Genomic DNA, 20891 nt, shown 5'->3' with positions numbered 1-20891 from the left:
ATATAGTGTAGTGTGTGTGTATATATATATATATATATATATATATTATGTATTATTTATTCTAGTGTAGTGTATTTGATGGTGTATATATATTATTATTATATGTTATTTAATAATAGTATTCTAGTGTAGTGTGGCTGATGGTGTATATATATTATTATTATATGTTATTTAATAATGGTATTCTAGTGTAGTGTGGCTGATGGTGTATATATATTATTATTATATGTTATTTAATAATAGTATTCTAGTGTAGTAGCTGATGTAGTGTGGCTGATGGTGTATATATATTATTATTATATGTTATTTAATAATAGTATTCTAGTGTAGTAGCTGATGTAGTGTGGCTGAGGGTGTATATATATTATTATTATATGTTATTTAATAATAGTATTCTAGTGTAGTAGCTGATGTAGTGTGGCTGATGGTGTATATATATTATTATTATATGTTATTTAATAATGGTAGTCTAGTGTAGTAGCTGATGTAGTGTGGCTGATGGTGTATATATATTATTATTATATGTTATTTAATAATGGTATTCTAGTGTAGTGTGGCTGATGGTGTATATATATTATTATTATATGTTATTTAATAATAGTATTCTAGTGTAGTAGCTGATGTAGTGTGGCTGATGGTGTATATATATTATTATTATATGTTATTTAATAATAGTATTCTAGTGTAGTAGCTGATGTAGTGTGGCTGATGGTGTATATATATTATTATTATATGTTATTTAATAATGGTAGTCTAGTGTAGTAGCTGATGTAGTGTGGCTGATGGTGTATATATATTATTATTATATGTTATTTAATAATAGTATTCTAGTGTAGTAGCTGATGTAGTGTGGCTGATGGTGTATATATATTATTATTATATGTTATTTAATAATAGTATTCTAGTGTAGTAGCTGATGTAGTGTGGCTGATGGTGTATATATATTATTATTATATGTTATTTAATAATAGTAGTCTAGTGTAGTAGCTGATGTAGTGTGGCTGATGGTGTATATATATTATTATATGTTATTTAATAATAGTATTCTAGTGTAGTAGCTGATGTAGTGTGGTTGATGGTGTATATATATATTATTATATGTTATTTAATAATGGTAGTCTAGTGTAGTAGCTGATGTAGTGTGGCTGATGGTGTATATATATTATTATATGTTATTTAATAATAGTATTCTAGTGTAGTAGCTGATGTAGTGTGGTTGATGGTGTATATATATTATTATTATATGTTATTTAATAATGGTAGTCTAGTGTAGTAGCTGATGTAGTGTGGTTGATGGTGTATATATTATTATTATATGTTATTTAATAATAGTATTCTAGTGTAGTAGCTGATGTAGTGTGGTTGATGGTGTATATATTATTATTATATGTTATTTAATAATAGTATTCTAGTGTAGTAGCTGATGTAGTGTGGTTGATGGTGTATATATTATTATATGTTATTTAATAATAGTATTCTAGTGTAGTAGCTGATGTAGTGTGGCTGATGGTGTATATATATTATTATTATATGTTATTTAATAATAGTATTCTAGTGTAGTAGCTGATGTAGTGTGGCTGATGGTGTATATATATTATTATATGTTATTTAATAATAGTATTCTAGTGTAGTAGCTGATGTAGTGTGGTTGATGGTGTATATATATTATTATTATATGTTATTTAATAATAGTATTCTAGTGTAGTAGCTGATGTAGTGTGGCTGATGGTGTATATATATTATTATTATATGTTATTTAATAATAGTATTCTAGTGTAGTAGCTGATGTAGTGTGGTTGCTGGTGTATATATATTATTATTATATGTTATTTAATAATAGTATTCTAGTGTAGTAGCTGATGTAGTGTGGTTGCTGGTGTCGGCAGGTGGAGCTCGGTTCTCGGTTCTTGCTCCTCCAGGACTCCCTCAACCAAACACACACACACACGCACATGCACATGCACGCGCACTCGGCTGTCAGGCGTGTGAGAGGAGAGAGGAGCGCTCGAGCCTCAGCGAGTTCAGAGAGAAGAGAGAGCGCGTGCAGAGCAGAGTAGTCGCTGGTTTACCTGCAGCGGGACCAGAACCAGAACCTGCACCAGAACCTGCGCCTGGACCTGGACCTGTACCTGGAACAGAACCGTTACCTGGACGTGCACCGGTACCGGGACCGGGAGTCCAGTGTGTGTTAGTTAGTAGTGAGTTAGTTGTCGGAGCTCCGGTCCGGTTCTGCTGCTCTCACATGTTCTGATGGGTCTGATGTGGTGACAGCAGCCGCGCGGGCAGCGGCGCCGCCGGCTCCTCCGGACCGGAACATGAAGCGGCTCCTCCGGAGGCTGGCGGTCAGCGTGGCGGTGCTGGTCTGGCTGGGAGCGCTGGTCTACCTGCTGGTGCTGAGCAGGAGGAGACTACCGGAGCTCGGTACCGGTACCGGGACCGGAGGAGGAGGAGGAGGAGGAGGAGAGACACCCAACAACCAGGTGAAGTAACAACATCCTCACCTGTATCAGGTTCTCTCTGCTGTAGTAAACCCTCAACATCCTCACCTGTATCAGGTTCTCTCTGCTGTAGTAAACCCTCAACATCCTCACCTGTATCAGGTTCTCTCTGCTGTAGTAAACCCTCAACATCCTCACCTGTATCAGGTTCTCTCTGCTGTAGTAACCCTCAACATCCTCACCTGTATCAGGTTCTCTCTGCTGTAGTAAACCCTCAACATCCTCACCTGTATCAGGTTCTCTCTGCTGTAGTAAACCCTCAACATCCTCACCTGTATCAGGTTCTATCTGCTGTAGTAAACCCTCAACATCCTCACCTGTATCAGGTTCTATCTGCTGTAGTAAACCCTCAACATCCTCACCTGTATCAGGTTCTCTCTGCTGTAGTAAACCCTCAACATCCTCACCTGTATCAGGTTCTCTCTGCTGTAGTAAACCCTCAACATCCTCACCTGTATCAGGTTCTATCTGCTGTAGTAAACCCTCAACATCCTCACCTGTATCAGGTTCTATCTGCTGTAGTGAACCAACAACATCCTCACCTGTATCAGGTTCTCTCTGCTGTAGTAAACCCTCAACATCCTCACCTGTATCAGGTTCTATCTGCTGTAGTAAACCAACAACATCCTCACCTGTATCAGGTTCTATCTGCTGTAGTGAACCCTCAACATCCTCACCTGTATCAGGTTCTATCTGCTGTAGTAAACCCTCAACATCCTCACCTGTATCAGGTTCTCTCTGCTGTAGTAAACCCTCAACATCCTCACCTGTATCAGGTTCTATCTGCTGTAGTAAACCCTCAACATCCTCACCTGTATCAGGTTCTATCTGCTGTAGTAAACCCTCAACATCCTCACCTGTATCAGGTTCTATCTGCTGTAGTAAACCCTCAACATCCTCACCTGTATCAGGTTCTATCTGCTGTAGTAAACCCTCAACATCCTCACCTGTATCAGGTTCTATCTGCTGTAGTAAACCCTCAACATCCTCACCTGTATCAGGTTCTATCTGCTGTAGTAAACCAACAACATCCTCACCTGTATCAGGTTCCATCTGCTGTAGTAAACTAACAACATCCTCACCTGTATCAGGTTCTATCTGCTGTAGTAAACCCTCAACATCCTCACCTGTATCAGGTTCTATCTGCTGTAGTAAACCAACAACATCCTCACCTGTATCAGGTTCTATCTGCTGTAGTAAACTAACAACATCCTCACCTGTATCAGGTTCTATCTGCTGTAGTAAACCCTCAACATCCTCACCTGTATCAGGTTCTATCTGCTGTAGTAAACCCTCAACATCCTCACCTGTATCAGGTTTCTATCTGCTGTAGTAAACCAACAACATCCTCACCTGTATCAGGTTCTATCTGCTGTAGTAAACCAACAACATCCTCACCTGTATCAGGTTCTATCTGCTGTAGTAAACCCTCAACATCCTCACCTGTATCAGGTTCTATCTGCTGTAGTAAACCCTCAACATCCTCACCTGTATCAGGTTCTATCTGCTGTAGTAAACCAACAACATCCTCACCTGTATCAGGTTCCATCTGCTGTAGTAAACTAACAACATCCTCACCTGTATCAGGTTCTATCTGCTGTAGTAAACCCTCAACATCCTCACCTGTATCAGGTTCCATCTGCTGTAGTAAACTAACAACATCCTCACCTGTATCAGGTTCTATCTGCTGTAGTAAACCCTCAACATCCTCACCTGTATCAGGTTCTATCTGCTGTAGTAAACCAACAACATCCTCACCTGTATCAGGTTCTATCTGCTGTAGTAAACCCTCAACATCCTCACCTGTATCAGGTTCTATCTGCTGTAGTAAACCCTCAACATCCTCACCTGTATCAGGTTCTATCTGCTGTAGTAAACCCTCAACATCCTCACCTGTATCAGGTTCTATCTGCTGTAGTAAACCAACAACATCCTCACCTGTATCAGGTTCTATCTGCTGTAGTAAACCAACAACATCCTCACCTGTATCAGGTTCTCTCTGCTGTAGTAAACCAACAACATCCTCACCTGTATCAGGTTCTCTCTGCTGTAGTAAACCAACAACATCCTCACCTGTATCAGGTTCTCTCTGCTGTAGTAAACCAACAACATCCTCACCTGTATCAGGTTCTCTCTGCTGTAGTAAACCAACAACATCCTCAAATTCTAACACCAAAAGTGCCAGTGTAGTGGCTCTATAGATATTGATATATACATATATATATATATATACATATATATATATATATATATACCCGTACATTGACTGTAGAACCTCCTATGATTGATAATAAATGATGCGGCTGCTGCGGCTCCTCTTGGAAGATAATGAGGTCCGTTTTGGAGGCGGCGTGGCGTCGGCGCCCGGTGAGCACCGCAGGATGTCTGTTATGCAAAAGACCAGCAGCATGTTAATGGTGGCTGGGGGGATAAATTGTATTGATCGCGTCTCTCTTACCTCGTTTTATTGAACTACAAGCACACACAGACTGGAACAGCCCAGTAACACTATGAATATAGGAATATATAGGACATAGGAAACATCATAAAGTAGCATGAACACCACTTCATGTGCACAGTACCTTCACCATCTCCTGATCAATACTATCACCATCTCCTGATCAATACTATCACCATCTCCTGATCAATACTATCACCATCTCCTGATCAATACTATCACCATCTCCTGATCAATACTATCACCATCTCCTGATCAATACTATTGACTTTAACTTCTATAAATCTCTAAATGAATCCAGTAGAATGTTTGATTTTCAGCATGTCTGTAGTCAGAGACGTCCTGAAGTCAAATATATCAGGATCATTAACAGGAATTATTGATTACATTGATTATCCAGCAACCCAGAAAACAAAGAAACATTTCCCTCACAGATTAGTGGATTTATCTTTTTAATTTATAATGATTTATACTTCTGGTGAATATAATCCATCAATCTGATTTCCATAGATGTATTTAGTATCTACAGTTCCCTTTGTTAACATCTTATTTTGAAAAGCGGACGTAGTCCCACGTGTCTACTTCCTGTAACTTCTCCAAGGTGGTCTCTAGCTCTCCCGTCAGCTCCGTTCTCTTTATCCATCCATGGTCAGCTCCATCGGGGCCGTTTCAATGCAGAGAACACAAATGTCAGTATCTGGTGCTCTACAGTCGTAGCGTCGGCCCATTTGACCACGGAGATGAGAGCGACGGCCGACTCCACCGCCACGTTACCGCCATACCATAACGTTACCGCCATACCATAACGTTACCACCATACCATAACGTTACCACCATACCATAACATTACCACCATACCATAACGTTACCACCATACCATAACGTTACCACCATACCATAACGTTACCTCCATACCATAACGTTACCTCCATACCATAACGTTACCACCATACCATAACATTACCTCCATACCATAACGTTACCTCCATACCATAACGTTACCTCCATACCATAACGTTACCACCATACCATAACGTTACCTCCATACCATAACGTTACCTCCATACCATAACGTTACCTCCATACCATAACGTTACCACCATACCATAACGTTACCACCATACCATAACATTACCACCATACCATAACGTTACCGTCATACCATAACGTTACCTCCATACCATAACGTTACCACCATACCATAACATTACCACCATACCATAACGTTACCTCCATACCATAACATTACCACCATACCATAACGTTACCGTCATACCATAACGTTACCACCATACCATAACGTTACCTCCATACCATAACGTTACCTCCATACCATAACGTTACCACCATACCATAATGTTACCACCATACCATAACGTTACCTCCATACCATAACGTTACCACCATACCATAACGTTACCACCATACCATAACATTACCACCATACCATAACGTTACCACCATACCATAACGTTACCTCCATACCATAACGTTACCTCCATACCATAACGTTACCACCATACCATAACATTACCACCATACCATAACGTTACCACCATACCATAACGTTACCTCCATACCATAACGTTACCTCCATACCATAACGTTACCACCATACCATAACGTTACCTCCATACCATAACGTTACCTCCATACCATAACGTTACCACCATACCATAACGTTACCTCCATACCATAACGTTACCACCATACCATAACGTTACCTCCATACCATAACGTTACCACCATACCATAACGTTACCACCATACCATAACGTTACCTCCATACCATAACGTTACCACCATACCATAACGTTACCACCATACCATAACGTTACCTCCATACCATAACGTTACCACCATACCATAACGTTACCACCATACCATAACGTTACCACCATACCATAACGTTACCTCCATACCATAACGTTACCATCCATACCATAACGTTACCTCCATACCATAACGTTACCACCATACCATAACGTTACCTCCATACCATAACATTACCACCATACCATAACGTTACCTCCATACCATAACGTTACCACCATACCATAACGTTACCACCATACCATAACGTTACCTCCATACCATAACGTTACCTCCATACCATAACGTTACCTCCATACCATAACGTTACCACCATACCATAACGTTACCTCCATACCATAACATTACCACCATACCATAACGTTACCTCCATACCATAACGTTACCACCATACCATAACGTTACCACCATACCATAACGTTACCTCCATACCATAACGTTACCACCATACCATAACGTTACCTCCATACCATAACGTTACCTCCATACCATAACGTTACCACCATACCATAACGTTACCTCCATACCATAACGTTACCTCCATACCATAACGTTACCACCATACCATAACGTTACCTCCATACCATAACATTACCACCATACCATAACGTTACCTCCATACCATAACGTTACCACCATACCATAACGTTACCACCATACCATAACGTTACCTCCATACCATAACGTTACCACCATACCATAACGTTACCACCATACCATAACGTTACCTCCATACCATAACGTTACCACCATACCATAACGTTACCACCATACCATAACGTTACCACCATACCATAACGTTACCTCCATACCATAACGTTACCTCCATACCATAACGTTACCTCCATACCATAACGTTACCACCATACCATAACGTTACCTCCATACCATAACATTACCACCATACCATAACGTTACCTCCATACCATAACGTTACCACCATACCATAACGTTACCACCATACCATAACGTTACCTCCATACCATAACGTTACCTCCATACCATAACGTTACCTCCATACCATAACGTTACCACCATACCATAACGTTACCTCCATACCATAACATTACCACCATACCATAACGTTACCTCCATACCATAACGTTACCACCATACCATAACGTTACCACCATACCATAACGTTACCTCCATACCATAACGTTACCACCATACCATAACGTTACCACCATACCATAACGTTACCTCCATACCATAACGTTACCTCCATACCATAACGTTACCTCCATACCATAACGTTTCCTGTCCGTGACAGAGTTAGCATGCAGCTTTAGCTCTACTCTGTCTAGCTCTGCTTTTCCTGTCAATGTGTGAAACCCAAAGTGTTTCCATCCTTTACTGGATGTGTAGTGTTTACCACGCTGGATTTAACATGTGAGGGTGCAGGTCGTATCCATGATGACCCTCCAACGGTTTACACTCTCTGAGGTTTGTTTTGGTTGACGGATACGGAACGGATATGACGTCACGTTACTCAGACTACCACAATAAAAGCGGTAACTTCCTTCTACCTCCACAGAGACTCACATGAAGCAGATATATCCATTCTGGTGTTAAAACATCTGTTTATAAATGGTAATGTGTTTCTTGTATGAGAATCCGAACTGATTCTTTATGTGAGTCCCTCTCCCCTATAGGAAACCCCCCCCGTTCAGAGTTTATAATAACGGCATCATATGCTGCATGTTCAGCTCCTCCACCACACCGAGACTCAGCAGTCTGTGTCAAAGTGACAAGTGTTCATGTAGAGACAACAGAGAGGCATTAATGCTGCAGCGAGCTGCGTGTTAAACCTCCTCTCAGCTCTCTGTGTTCTCTCCTAATGTAGATGTTGAATCACCGGATTATTAGTTGTATTGATCAGCAGCGTGTTGTGACCTCTGAGCTCCGTGGTAACGCTGCTATAGGTGGTCTGTGAACTGAAGCGTCCTCTGGTGTTCTCCTCAGTGGGACTTCTCTCCGATATGAGCTTCAGTTAAATGGCTGAAATGTAAAATGTAAATGGAAGCTGAATGAAAGCTTTCAGAAAGGTCTGGGTGAACGGCGTAAACACACATTACTGTCAGAAGCAGGTGTGAGGGTTTCACATGGTGGTGGTTTTAGAGCTTGTGATGCAGATGTGTAGTGAGGTCATCATGTTCAGGTGGTCCAGACAGCAGACTGTATGTAGAGATGACGACGCGTCTCCACTTCCTCCGACTCTACACAATGAAACCAAGACATTGATCGATACGGGAGCTGCCGTCTGGAGATGGTGACGTCGTGTGGAGCCGGTCTGCTCAGTAGTGATCGGGGGGTGGAGCCGCGGTATCGAGATCACCCGAACCAATCACGAGCCGAGCATGGCCGCAGCTCACAGCTGTCATTCATGAGGTCCCGCCCTCTTCTTATAGCGTCAAATAACTCATTAAAACCAAACTCATCAGAAAAATGAACACTTGAACAAACATCAGCGTGATGAGAACTACCTGGAAAGACAGAAACCATCTTTATTTTACTTTTTAGTTTTTTAGTTTGACCCATCTGCTAACATGGAGGAGGCGGGGCTTATGAGCTATACTGCAGCCAGCCAGGAACCAAGACTAGCAGGCAGATATAAGCAGGGAGGTCACGTGAGGACATTTTCCCACCGGTTAATAAACTTGTGAACACACCGGTGTTACAGATTAAACCGGACATTATTCAATACTTGTGAGGAATGGAGAAGGCGGTCAGTAATGAGGTGTCAACAAAGCTCTTAAAACATGATGTGATGATGAGATGTGATAGATTAAGACATGATGTGATAGATTAAGACATGATGTGATGATGAGATGTGATAGATTAAGACATGATGTGATAGATTAAGACATGATGTGATAGATTAAGACATGATGTGATGATGAGATGTGATAGATTAAGACATGATGTGATGATGAGATGTGATAGATTAAGACATGATGTGATGATGAGATGTGATAGATTAAGACATGATGTGATAGATTAAGACATGATGTGATGATGAGGTGTGATAGATTAAGACATGATGTGATGATGAGATGTGATAGATTAAGACATGATGTGATAGATTAAGACATGATGTGATGATGAGATGTGATAGATTAATACATGATGTGATAGATTAAGACATGATGTGATGATGAGGTGTGATAGATTAAGACATGATGTGATGATGAGATGTGATAGATTAAGACATGATGTGATGATGAGATGTGGTAGATTAAGACATGATGTGATGATGAGGTGTGATAGATTAAGACATGATGTGATAGATTAAGACATGATGTGATGATGAGGTGTGATAGATTAAGACATGATGTGATGATGAGGTGTGATAGATTAAGACATGATGTGATGATGAGGTGTGATAGATTAAGACATGATGTGATGATGAGATGTGGTAGATTAAGACATGATGTGATGATGAGGTGTGATAGATTAAGACATGATGTGATGATGAGATGTGGTAGATTAAGACATGATGTGATGATGAGGTGTGATAGATTAAGACATGAAGAGCTGTTGTTGAAGAGCCAGTGTTCCTTCTCTGAGTAGGAGGTGCTTTTCATAATAATAATGATAATTCAGGCTCTCATTGTGAGTTGACCAGATAAACGCCTCAAATGGTAAATTGTAAATGTAATTAAAGTTCTTCAGTAGAAGGAGTAGAAACAGCTGCATCCACTTAGCCGATCAGCCGGAGGAGAAGAAGAAGAAGAGAAACAGTGTTTTCTTGTGCCGACTTGTTCTGGGAGGTTTGAGTCTACCAGCCAATGAGAGGATACGAGAGTGAGATCATTTTCAAGTCAGGACACAAACACACCTCCACTAACACTCTCACCAGATCGGACTCGCCAACTTAATCCTCCAGCTTTTCACACCCAGTGTAAAACTGTAGGATGTGTCAGCAGGTACAGACCGCCTTCATCACAATCTGCTCCTCTCATACAGAAATAAAGATAAACCTTCTGGTGCAGAACTATATTATTATTATTCACACATGAGTTAAAACAGGATCAGGGATGCACTTCTAATTAGAGAAACCCAAAACAGAAAGTTCCTCTAGAATCTGTGGAAGGCGTGTGAGCTGAGCTGAACTAACATATCTTTACTTTAGTGGCAGCTATTTTAGATCCAGTCTGACTCATAGTTTTATGAAGGAGTTCAACTCAAAACCTTTTAGTCACAGAAAAGTCATTTAGTCAAAATGTTTTCTCTCTTAACTTCATCAGCTATTTATTTTCTATTTAATCTTCTAGTCCTGTTTAGTCCTCAGATTATACTGAACATTTCTGTCATTTTAGTCAAATTGATTTCACATCAAATCTAGCTATATTTTAAATCTTATCTTTAATTTACAGAGCTATATCTTAAATGACAAAGTAGTATGTCTCAACTATATGCATACTGCATGCAACAGTACGTACTTTGTAGGGCAGCTGCAGTACGCACTAAAAGTATAAAGAAAAAGTATGTGAACGAGACAACAACACCGAGTCATCACTTTGTTCTTTAGGATTTATTCCTAGTTGTTAAATCTACCACATCATATTTCTGCTCCTGGTAACCTAGGCGTGCTACCGTGTGAATGAATTCTGCACAAACAGCTTTTACAGCCTCATCATGAAGTCCACCTTTTGAATCAGGGACTCCTGGAGGACAGGAACTACGACCCAAAAGGTTCAGACGACTAAAATGCACGTTAAAAACTCCAGAGCTGCTAAAAAGGTTCCTGCAGAATGTGTCACTTTGTGGACCTTTATCCTTAAGGTGGGAAAAAAAAGGTGGAAAAGCCAGTTTTCATCCAGACACCAGCATAATGTCCCTGTGATTATGCAACATTGCACGTAATCAGATGTTGTTTACATGGGCTCTTACCCTCATTACTGGCCTAATTACAGTATAATCACATTATTAATGTGCATGTAAATGTAGCCTGTGGTTGTGTTGGACAGCTTGCAGGTGAGGATGTGCAGAGGCCTGGAACTAGGGATGCTTTGAAAAATCTTCTTAACCGATAACCGACCCTCGTTAACCGATTATTAACCGTTAACCGACAAGATTCGTGCCTCGCATGCAGCGGTGCTCCAGCTGCAGTGTAGGAGGACAACAGACAACTGAGTCTCCAGTTCACCGCCCGGGAGCGTTAACTTAGCAGCTACGATGCTGCGTTCACTGTCTCCAGTTCACCGCCCGGGAGCGTTAACTTAGCAGCTACGGTGCTGCGTTCACTGTCTCCAGTTCACCGTCCGGGAGCGTTAACTTAGCAGCTACGGCGCTGCGTTCACTGTCTCCAGTTCACCGTCCGGGAGCGTTAACTTAGCAGCTACGGCGCTGCGTTCACTGTCTCCAGTTCACCGCCCGGGAGCGTTAACTTAGCAGCTACGATGCTGCGTTCACTGTCTCCAGTTCACCGCCCGGGAGCGTTAACTTAGCAGCTACGATGCTGCGTTCACTGTCTCCAGTTCACCGTCCGGGAGCGTTAACTTAGCAGCTACGGCGCTGCGTTCACTGTCTCCAGTTCACCGTCCGGGAGCGTTAACTTAGCAGCTACGGTGCTGCGTTCACTGTCTCCAGTTCACCGCCCGGGAGCGTTAACTTAGCAGCTACGGCGCTGCGTTCACTGTCTCCAGTTCACCGCCCGGGAGCGTTAACTTAGCAGCTACGATGCTGCGTTCACTGTCTCCAGTTCACCGCCCGGGAGCGTTAACTTAGCAGCTACGATGCTGCGTTCACTGTCTCCAGTTCACCGTCCGGGAGCGTTAACTTAGCAGCTACGATGCTGCGTTCACTGTCTCCAGTTCACCGCCCGGGAGCGTTAACTTAGCAGCTACGGTGCTGCGTTCACTGTCTCCAGTTCACCGCCCGGGAGCGTTAACTTAGCAGCTACGGTGCTGCGTTCACTGTCTCCAGTTCACCGCCCGGGAGCGTTAACTTAGCAGCTACGATGCTGCGTTCACTGTCTCCAGTTCACCGCCCGGGAGCGTTAACTTAGCAGCTACGATGCTGCGTTCACTGTCTCCAGTTCACCGCCCGGGAGCGTTAACTTAGCAGCTACGATGCTGCGTTCACTGTCTCCAGTTCACCGCCCGGGAGCGTTAACTTAGCAGCTACGACGCTGCGTTCACTGTCTCCAGTTCACCGTCCGGGAGCGTTAACTTAGCAGCTACGGCGCTGCGTTCACTGTCTCCAGTTCACCGTCCGGGAGCGTTAACTTAGCAGCTACGGCGCTGCGTGTAGTGTCGCGGACATGCAGCCTTAATGCAGCTTAAATGTGGGTTAACAGTTAACCGGTTAGTTCTGGCCATCCCTACCTGTAACTGAGGATAAACCTCCAGTAGATCTGTCTTAAACTAACCAGCAGGTAGTGATTCCTCCTCCGGTGTACGTACAGTATCTAAGCTCCATGTTCCTGACGGCTCTGGGTATATTCAGTGTGTCTGTGTGTGAGTGTAAACCGGGACGGAGGATGTGTGTTAGTTTTGTCAGCAGTACTTGTGGCACTGTGCGCTATTCAAATGCTAATGCAGAGTTCCATTTCTCTAAGGATTAGCCTGCACTCCTGTTTACCTAGCACCACTACTTCCTCTACTCCTGTTTGCACACACACACACACTTATATGCAGGATCACATCCTCATCTGCATGTGCACACAGGGAAAATGGTATTTCTTGCAGAGCGAGGAGAACACACACACACACACACACACACACACACACACCCAGCGAGCGAGGCTTTGGAGAGGCTTTGAAGCAGCGTGGTTGGAGTGTGCCCGTGTCCTCGGGCTGGTTGGCAGGGGATCTTTTATAGAGTTTCTGCCTTCAGAAGTCCAAACATGAGAGGAAACAATCTGTTGGTTCATTGAATACTGAAGGACGCTCTCTCTCTCTCTCTCTCTCTCTCTTTGTAATGTGGATGAATGTGGACCGTCCCAGGCTGGGCAGGTGGGCAGGTGGGCAGGTGTTGTGTGAGAGATGTGATGTATACGATGGACCAGACAGAAACAATCACATATCACACAATTCAGCATTCAGTGGATGAGAAGAACCCGAAGCGTCCACCATGTGTCTGAGCAGACGGTCGGCTCTGGTGCTTCGTTAACACTCCAGTCTGTTGGACTGGAATCAGACCCAGACCGCCTGTTGGTGCTTGTGTTTAGTTGTTTGTGTAACGCTCTCTATGACGCTAGGGGATGTGACGGGGAGGACATGTTCCCACCGGTTAATAAACTCGTGACAACACCGGTGTTACCGATCACACCGGACATTTAACAAGAAAAGATGACGCTCCATATCTGTAGAGTTTTGACTCTGTTGAATCTTTACCGTCGGATGGCAGTGTGTGTGTCTGACCTCTCCGGTCCAGCTTTCGCTACGAGGCTGCAGGTTTCCACCCGCCGCCGCTCCACAGCTCCGTCCTCCTCGCGCCGATTACCTCAGTAACGTTACGGTTCTCTTATAGCGTTGGGTTTAAATCTGAAATATTGCCAAATAGGGCTTTTGCTGCTCTGATCTGAGACTTTCACTGTGCGTCTGTAACGTCCGTCGTCTGACTATCTATTGATAACACGCCGCTGATTCGCCAAAATGAACTAAAAGGGTTTCATTTCTGTAAAAGAAAAAAAGCAAAATGACGGTGGGGGCGGTGGGTACGTAATGTGATCGGTGTGTGCCCAACTACCACGACAAGCCTACTGCCTCCCAGACCGGACAACGCCGTGGTAGCGACCTGTCAATCAGCAGGTAGCCCCGCCCTAAAGCATCCCCTGCTTTATGGTCTATCTGACTCTAAATGGAACCATCATTTACTAAATGAACATCATGCTGTACTGAAGAAGACTTGAAACATAAACTCATGTTTACAATGTTCTCTGAGGTCATAAATCAAGAGAGAATCATAGACTTCTATAGAACCAGAGGAGTCGCCCCCTGCTGGCTGCTAGACAGGATGAAGGTTGAAGACTCTTCATCATCGGAGAAGGTTGTCGCCTGAGGGAAATAAAGGTTAACTAAAAGAATAAATAAAACAGACGAGTTATAACTTGCTGCAACCTGCCAGCAGTGTTGGCATGAACAGGTTTGTCTGAGTGTTTGATAAAGAGTAAAGTATATAAATGTGTGAATGTCTGTAGTTTGTCCCGTTCTGAAGGAACGTTGTAGTTGAAGTTGCTTTTCCATTGATCATGATGATTGTTGAAGTGTGTTCTCCATCAGTGGGCGATGAGTTAAAGCTTGTCTGTGTGATGTTTGTCCAACTAAAGCTGAATGAGTGTTAGATTATTACTGTTGATCTGTAGTCAGGGTCTGAAATGAACCGTTTTCACTTCCTGCCAATGTTTTAAATCTCTGTTAAATGAAGGAATAACATTTTAGATCTGCTGTCATTCAATGTTCGATATATTTTACATAAAAACATGATACACACGTTAGATTACAGTGTTTGAATTACAGCGTAGCTTCTGGGGGAGATCTATTTTTCCGGAGGTGTGAGGATACTGTACTTTGTTATTGTCAACTTTTGTGGTTATTTGCATAAAAACACACAATTCAAATGACTAGGAAATAAATGATTGTATTTTTATTTGATTTAAAAAAATCTCGGCATTAGTAGTTTTATATTATAATCTGTTTAGAGCTAGTGTTAGGAAGTTAAACAGGTCATATTTCTCTCTATTATATATTTTATATTACTCCTTCATACAACTGGATTTATTCAAGTTTCGAACGCATCATGATAACGTTGTAATTTACCTTTTTACACAAGAGCTTGAACGCATCAGCTAAGGTTAACTATGTCTCGTCCTGCTGGTTTCAACACGGATATGATGCGTCCCTCAGGTTTATTAGTGCCACGCTACACTGAAACACGCCACAGCGTGCGTATGGCGTTACGTGAGCTGTCAGAGAACATGGATAAGAGGAATCAATAGTCACGGAGGCATGAGAGGCCGAGGAATCGGACAAAGGAACCGGTTCTCTGTTCCCATCTCTAGCGTTTTCCCCGTCTGTCAACGTGGTGGACGGCCTGATGATTCTACCCGCCACTGCCAACAGTTTACCCGTGTTTGGCGTGTGGCGGGGGCTAATTTCAGATCTTGTTTGTAGTCATTCACCAGTTAGTCCATCATGAGCTGAGATCTGACAACATCTGTCTGAGATAGGTCCACCGTCAGATGTCTCACTCTGCCTAATATCTGCTTTACATATCTCCTTCCCAGTACCATAACCAGCGTGTGCCAGTGTGAATGACTGAAATGGACTATTCTATTCTACTCTACTCTACTCTACTCTATTCTATTCTATTCTACTCTATTCTATTATATTATATTCTTCTCTACTCTATTCTATTCTACTCTACTCTACTCTACTCTATTATATTCTATTCTTCTCTACTCTATTCTATTCTATTCTATTCTACTCTATTCTATTCTATTCTATTCTATTCTATTCTACTCTACTCTACTCTATTCTATTCTATTCTACTCTATTCTATTCTATTCTACTCTACTCTACTCTACTCTACTCTATTATATTCTATTCTTCTCTACTCTACTCTACTCTATTCTATTCTACTCTACTCTACTCTACTCTACTCTACTCTACTCTATTATATTCTATTCTTCTCTACTCTACTCTACTCTACTCTATTCTACTCTACTCTACTCTACTCTACTCTACTCTACTCTATTCTATTCTACTCTACTCTACTCTACTCTACTCTATTCTATTCTATTCTATTCTACTCTACTCTACTCTACTCTACTCTACTCTACTCTACTCTATTCTATTCTATTCTATTCTATTCTACTCTATTCTACTCTACTCTACTCTACTCTACTCTACTCTATTCTATTCTACAATATTCTATTCTATTGTATTCTATTATATCCAGACGGAGTGTTTTCCTAACTCCTGTCTCTTTATTTTGCAGCTGAATCTCTCTTTCCATTTCTTAGTTTCTGTCTCAGTTTCTCTCTTTGGTTTCTGGAGGAAACAAGATCGATGCTCCAATCTGTGTGCTCGCCTTGTGTATCACAACGCCCAATCGCACACACACACTACACACACATTTACGCACACTGACTGCATGCACACACATGCACACACATGCACACGCACGCACACACAGGCAGTTGAAATTATTCATTTTCCCCGTCATATGAAATGCAGTTATTGTTCCTTTCTCCTTCCCTCTCCCTCTCCCTATCAGGAGGTATTCACATGGACAAGAGGAGAGGGAAATGAGTTTTCAGAGCGGCTATAACCGGCTCCCAGGGAGGGAATAATAATAATAATAATGTTTTATACGAGGCTCTGTGTACAGCCGGGCCCACAGGTTGGCTAACTAGACCGGCCTCCGGCTCAGAGGGCCTCATTTGTGAAGCCCGCTGGGGAAATGAACCCGTCTGTGGTTCAACAGCTACACCGGCTGATACATCACAGAGTCACCTGACCGGTTGCTCCTTGTGGCCAGAGTACAGCACTTTAAAGAAATGTAAAGGAATCACCTGCCACATTTAATAATTAAACATCTGACTTTAACAAGGTTTATATTTCTGTGATAATTTGTGTTGGACAGGAGAGCTGAAACGTCTCCCGTCCAGCCTCTAAAGGGACTGTTTGTAACTTTTTAAGCGTATAAATGTACCGGGTCGGGTCACATCCCCGCTCCTCTGCTCCTCTGCCTACCTTCACTCAGACAGCGCGCGCGTTCTCGCATACTCGCTCCACCTCTCCCGTGCATGCTGCTCACTCCACACTGCAGAAGAGTTAGTTTAGCTCTGAGAATATCTAGTGAATGTTCAGTGGACGTTTGTGCAGAAATAACTGCTGCAGCTCCTCCAGACCAACAGAGGTTTCCCGTGTCTTGTGAAGTGACGGGGCTCCGCAGAGAGAAACGTTATCGTCTCCCACCAAAACTCCGGCGTCTCCCCCGTTCCCTCCGGCCGCGGTCGGGAGGCTGAGGCGGGAAAAGCCAACACTAGGATCAGCATTGATTCATGGAGAGACCTTGGTCTGGTCAGCTAACATTACTGCCAAGCAGCTGAAATATAGAGTGATATTGTGCTTTTAGCTGACGTGTGTCTCCTCACTGTGTTGAGCGATGCTCCTTCATGTCTATGTAGAGCGAGCACAAGCGCCAGCAACAGGACGCTGACTTTAGTTGACTTAACGGACACAGGTGAAGCTGTTAACAACACATTCTGAAAGTTACAAATGGTCCCTTTAAAACAGGTTTTAAATAAGTGGAACTTTAAATGGAGCACACATCAGACCGCCACATACGGGTACTTCTCAAAAAGATTTAACGCCTACGTTAAGAGTATTTCAGCTGGTGCAACCATTCAAATGTGAGTAGCTCGTAAATGCTGACTTAAGTTATAAATTCAGTTCAGACTCGGCTACGTTTGAACTTAGCTGGTGCTGCCCAGGTCAGGGGTCAAAGGTCAGGAGGCAGCAGGTAGTGTTCAGTGAGGTGATGACGGATAGGTGTAATATCAGTGAAGAGCTTCAGACTGCTCTGATTCCTTGTTTAGCTCCTCTGTGGATGTTCAGCTAAATGAACAGCGGTGCTGATGTTACACACAGACGGGCAATTAGCAATCACTGAGTGGTTCCAGCATTTAGAAGCATGTTGCTCACAGAAGCAGCAGAACGAGCATCTCGTCCTCCGTTATAAATGATTCACAGAATTCAGAGGAAAACAGCCAGAATCAGCTGGAATGGAAATGTTTTAAAGTTGTGGACGCGGCATAATCAAGAATCTTTGACTGCAAGATTACACACACACACACACACACACACACACACACACACAGGCATGGAAATGGAAGCAGTTGATGATTAGCACAACGGTGTCAATGTGTGTTGAATTTATGTATTTCATTTATGTCCTATTGCAGCGTCAGTTTGTGTGCTAGTGTGTGTCCTCTTGTGTTACACACACATACAGACGTTGTGTGTGTGTGTGCGCAACAAGACACGCACCAAGACGTGCACCAAGACACACACCAAGACACGTACAAAGACACGTACCAAGACATGCACCAAGACATGGACCAAGACATGGACCAAGACACGCACCAAGACACGCACCAAGACACGGACCAAGACATGGACCAAGACATGGACCAAGACACGCACCAAGACACGCACCAAGACACGGACCAAGACATGGACCAAGACATGGACCAAGACATGGACCAAGACACGCACCAAGACACGCACCAAGACATGGACCAAGACATGGACCAAGACATGGACCAAGACACGCACCAAGACATGGACCAAGACATGGACCAAGACACGCACCAAGACATGGACCAAGACATGGACCAAGACACGCACCAAGACACGCACCAAGACATGGACCAAGACATGGACCAAGACATGGACCAAGACATGGACCAAGACACGCACCAAGACACGCACCAAGACATGGACCAAGACATGGACCAAGACATGGACCAAGACACGCACCAAGACACGCACCAAGACATGGACCAAGACATGGACCAAGACACGCACCAAGACATGGACCAAGACATGGACTAAGACACGGACCAAAACACGGACCAAAATACGGACCAAGACACGCACCAAGACACGCACCAAGACACGCACCAAGACATGGACAAAGACACGCACCAAGACATGGACCAAGACATGCACCAAGACACGCACCAAGACATGGACCAAGACACGCACCAAGACATGGACAAAGACACGCACCAAGACATGGACCAAGACATGCACCAAGACATGGACCAAGACACGGACCAAGACATGGACCAAGACACGCACCAAGACATGGACAAAGACATGGACAAAGACACACACCGCTCTGTTACGCTACACAACACATGCCTTTACACTATGGTTGGTTTGTGTTTGAGAGGGAAAGAGAGAGCGACCACAGCTGTATCTCAAATCAGATACTTCTGTTAGTCCTCTTCCATGTAGTACACTGTTTACACTGAGTACACTGTGTACTCATGTAGTACACTGTTTACACTGTGTACTGATGTAGTACTCTGTGTACTCAGTGTACTGATGTAGTACACTGTGTACACTGTGTACACTATTGTACAGTGGATCTCGACAGGATAGTGTTGTCTGAAGTTGCACACGGCTGTTTTGGTGTTCACTACCTCGTAAGTGGAGAGTTTCTGAAAGCGTCGAGTTCACGAGTTGTGACGTGTTTGTTGCCGTTGTCAGAAATGTCGGAGGCCTTGGAGGTTAATTTTTCGGTGCATAATAAGTTAATATATTGTAATTTTAGTCTTCTTCCTCTGTCATTATGTCTTTATATATCCTGCATCATGTTACCCCGCTTGCTAACTTGTTAGCCTCTGTGGCTTCTAGACGCTGACAGTAACGTTAATATTGCCGTTGCCTTAGCAGCGGTTTTCTTCACGACTTAACCACTTAAACGCCATAACATCTCGTGTTCACGACTTCCCATGATGTAAACACGAGCTCTCCTGTTTCATTTGAAGGTTCCAATAGTGAGCCACGGACATCACGCCGCATCGGCTGTAATTCAGACGGATAGATTAACCCATTAATGGCCTCTATCTGACTACAGTATACACAGTTAATCATGATTAATCACACGTTTCATCTGTTCTAAATGAACCTTAAAGGGAGATTAGTCCAGTATTTAATCCTCTTATCAACATGGGAGTGGACAAATACGTTGCTTTATGCAAATACTTGTTTAGTGTTGATAAATGATTTTCTGATATGTATTTGTTAAACTTTAATCCTCCAGTCCTGAGGATCTAAATGTCAGAAACAATGTAAATAACACTATTACACTCAGGATATGTCTGTAGGGACTAAAACAAGAGTTTAGAGGGAACTGGTTATCGTCCAGTTCCATGTCAACACCCCGAAGAAGTAATCTGATTACTTCTGTGAATATCAACATAGTCAGAGAGAGGAGAGGATAGTGTGAGAACAGGGCTGTGTGTGTGTGTGTGTGTGTGTGTGTGTGTGTGTGTGTGTGTGTGTGCGTGTGCGTGTGCGCGTGCGCGTGCGCGTGCGCGTGCGTGCGTGTGTGTGTGCTGGTGCGAAAATTGT

At 43.0% G+C, this 20891-nt stretch overlaps 1 protein-coding gene across 2 annotated transcripts in view; it reads left to right on the top strand.

The window, feature by feature from the left end:
• The first annotated feature begins 2002 nt into the window (after positions 1-2002).
• The window catches only part of galnt14 (UDP-N-acetyl-alpha-D-galactosamine:polypeptide N-acetylgalactosaminyltransferase 14 (GalNAc-T14)), a 174503-nt gene continuing 155614 nt past the window's right edge, over positions 2003-20891 (top strand). For both annotated transcript variants that reach the window (XM_037750347.1, XM_037750346.1), the window contains exon 1: positions 2003-2480. In XM_037750347.1, the coding sequence (XP_037606275.1) occupies positions 2316-2480 (165 nt within the window). In that variant the 5' untranslated portion in view covers positions 2003-2315. The remainder of the gene's footprint in view (positions 2481-20891) is intronic.

Source organism: Sebastes umbrosus, chromosome 18, assembly GCF_015220745.1.
Source record: "Sebastes umbrosus isolate fSebUmb1 chromosome 18, fSebUmb1.pri, whole genome shotgun sequence".
Taxonomy (NCBI): Eukaryota; Metazoa; Chordata; class Actinopteri; order Perciformes; family Sebastidae; genus Sebastes; species Sebastes umbrosus.
The sequence above is the reverse complement of the archived record's forward strand: the minus strand, read 5'-3'. Positions and strand labels throughout refer to the sequence as shown.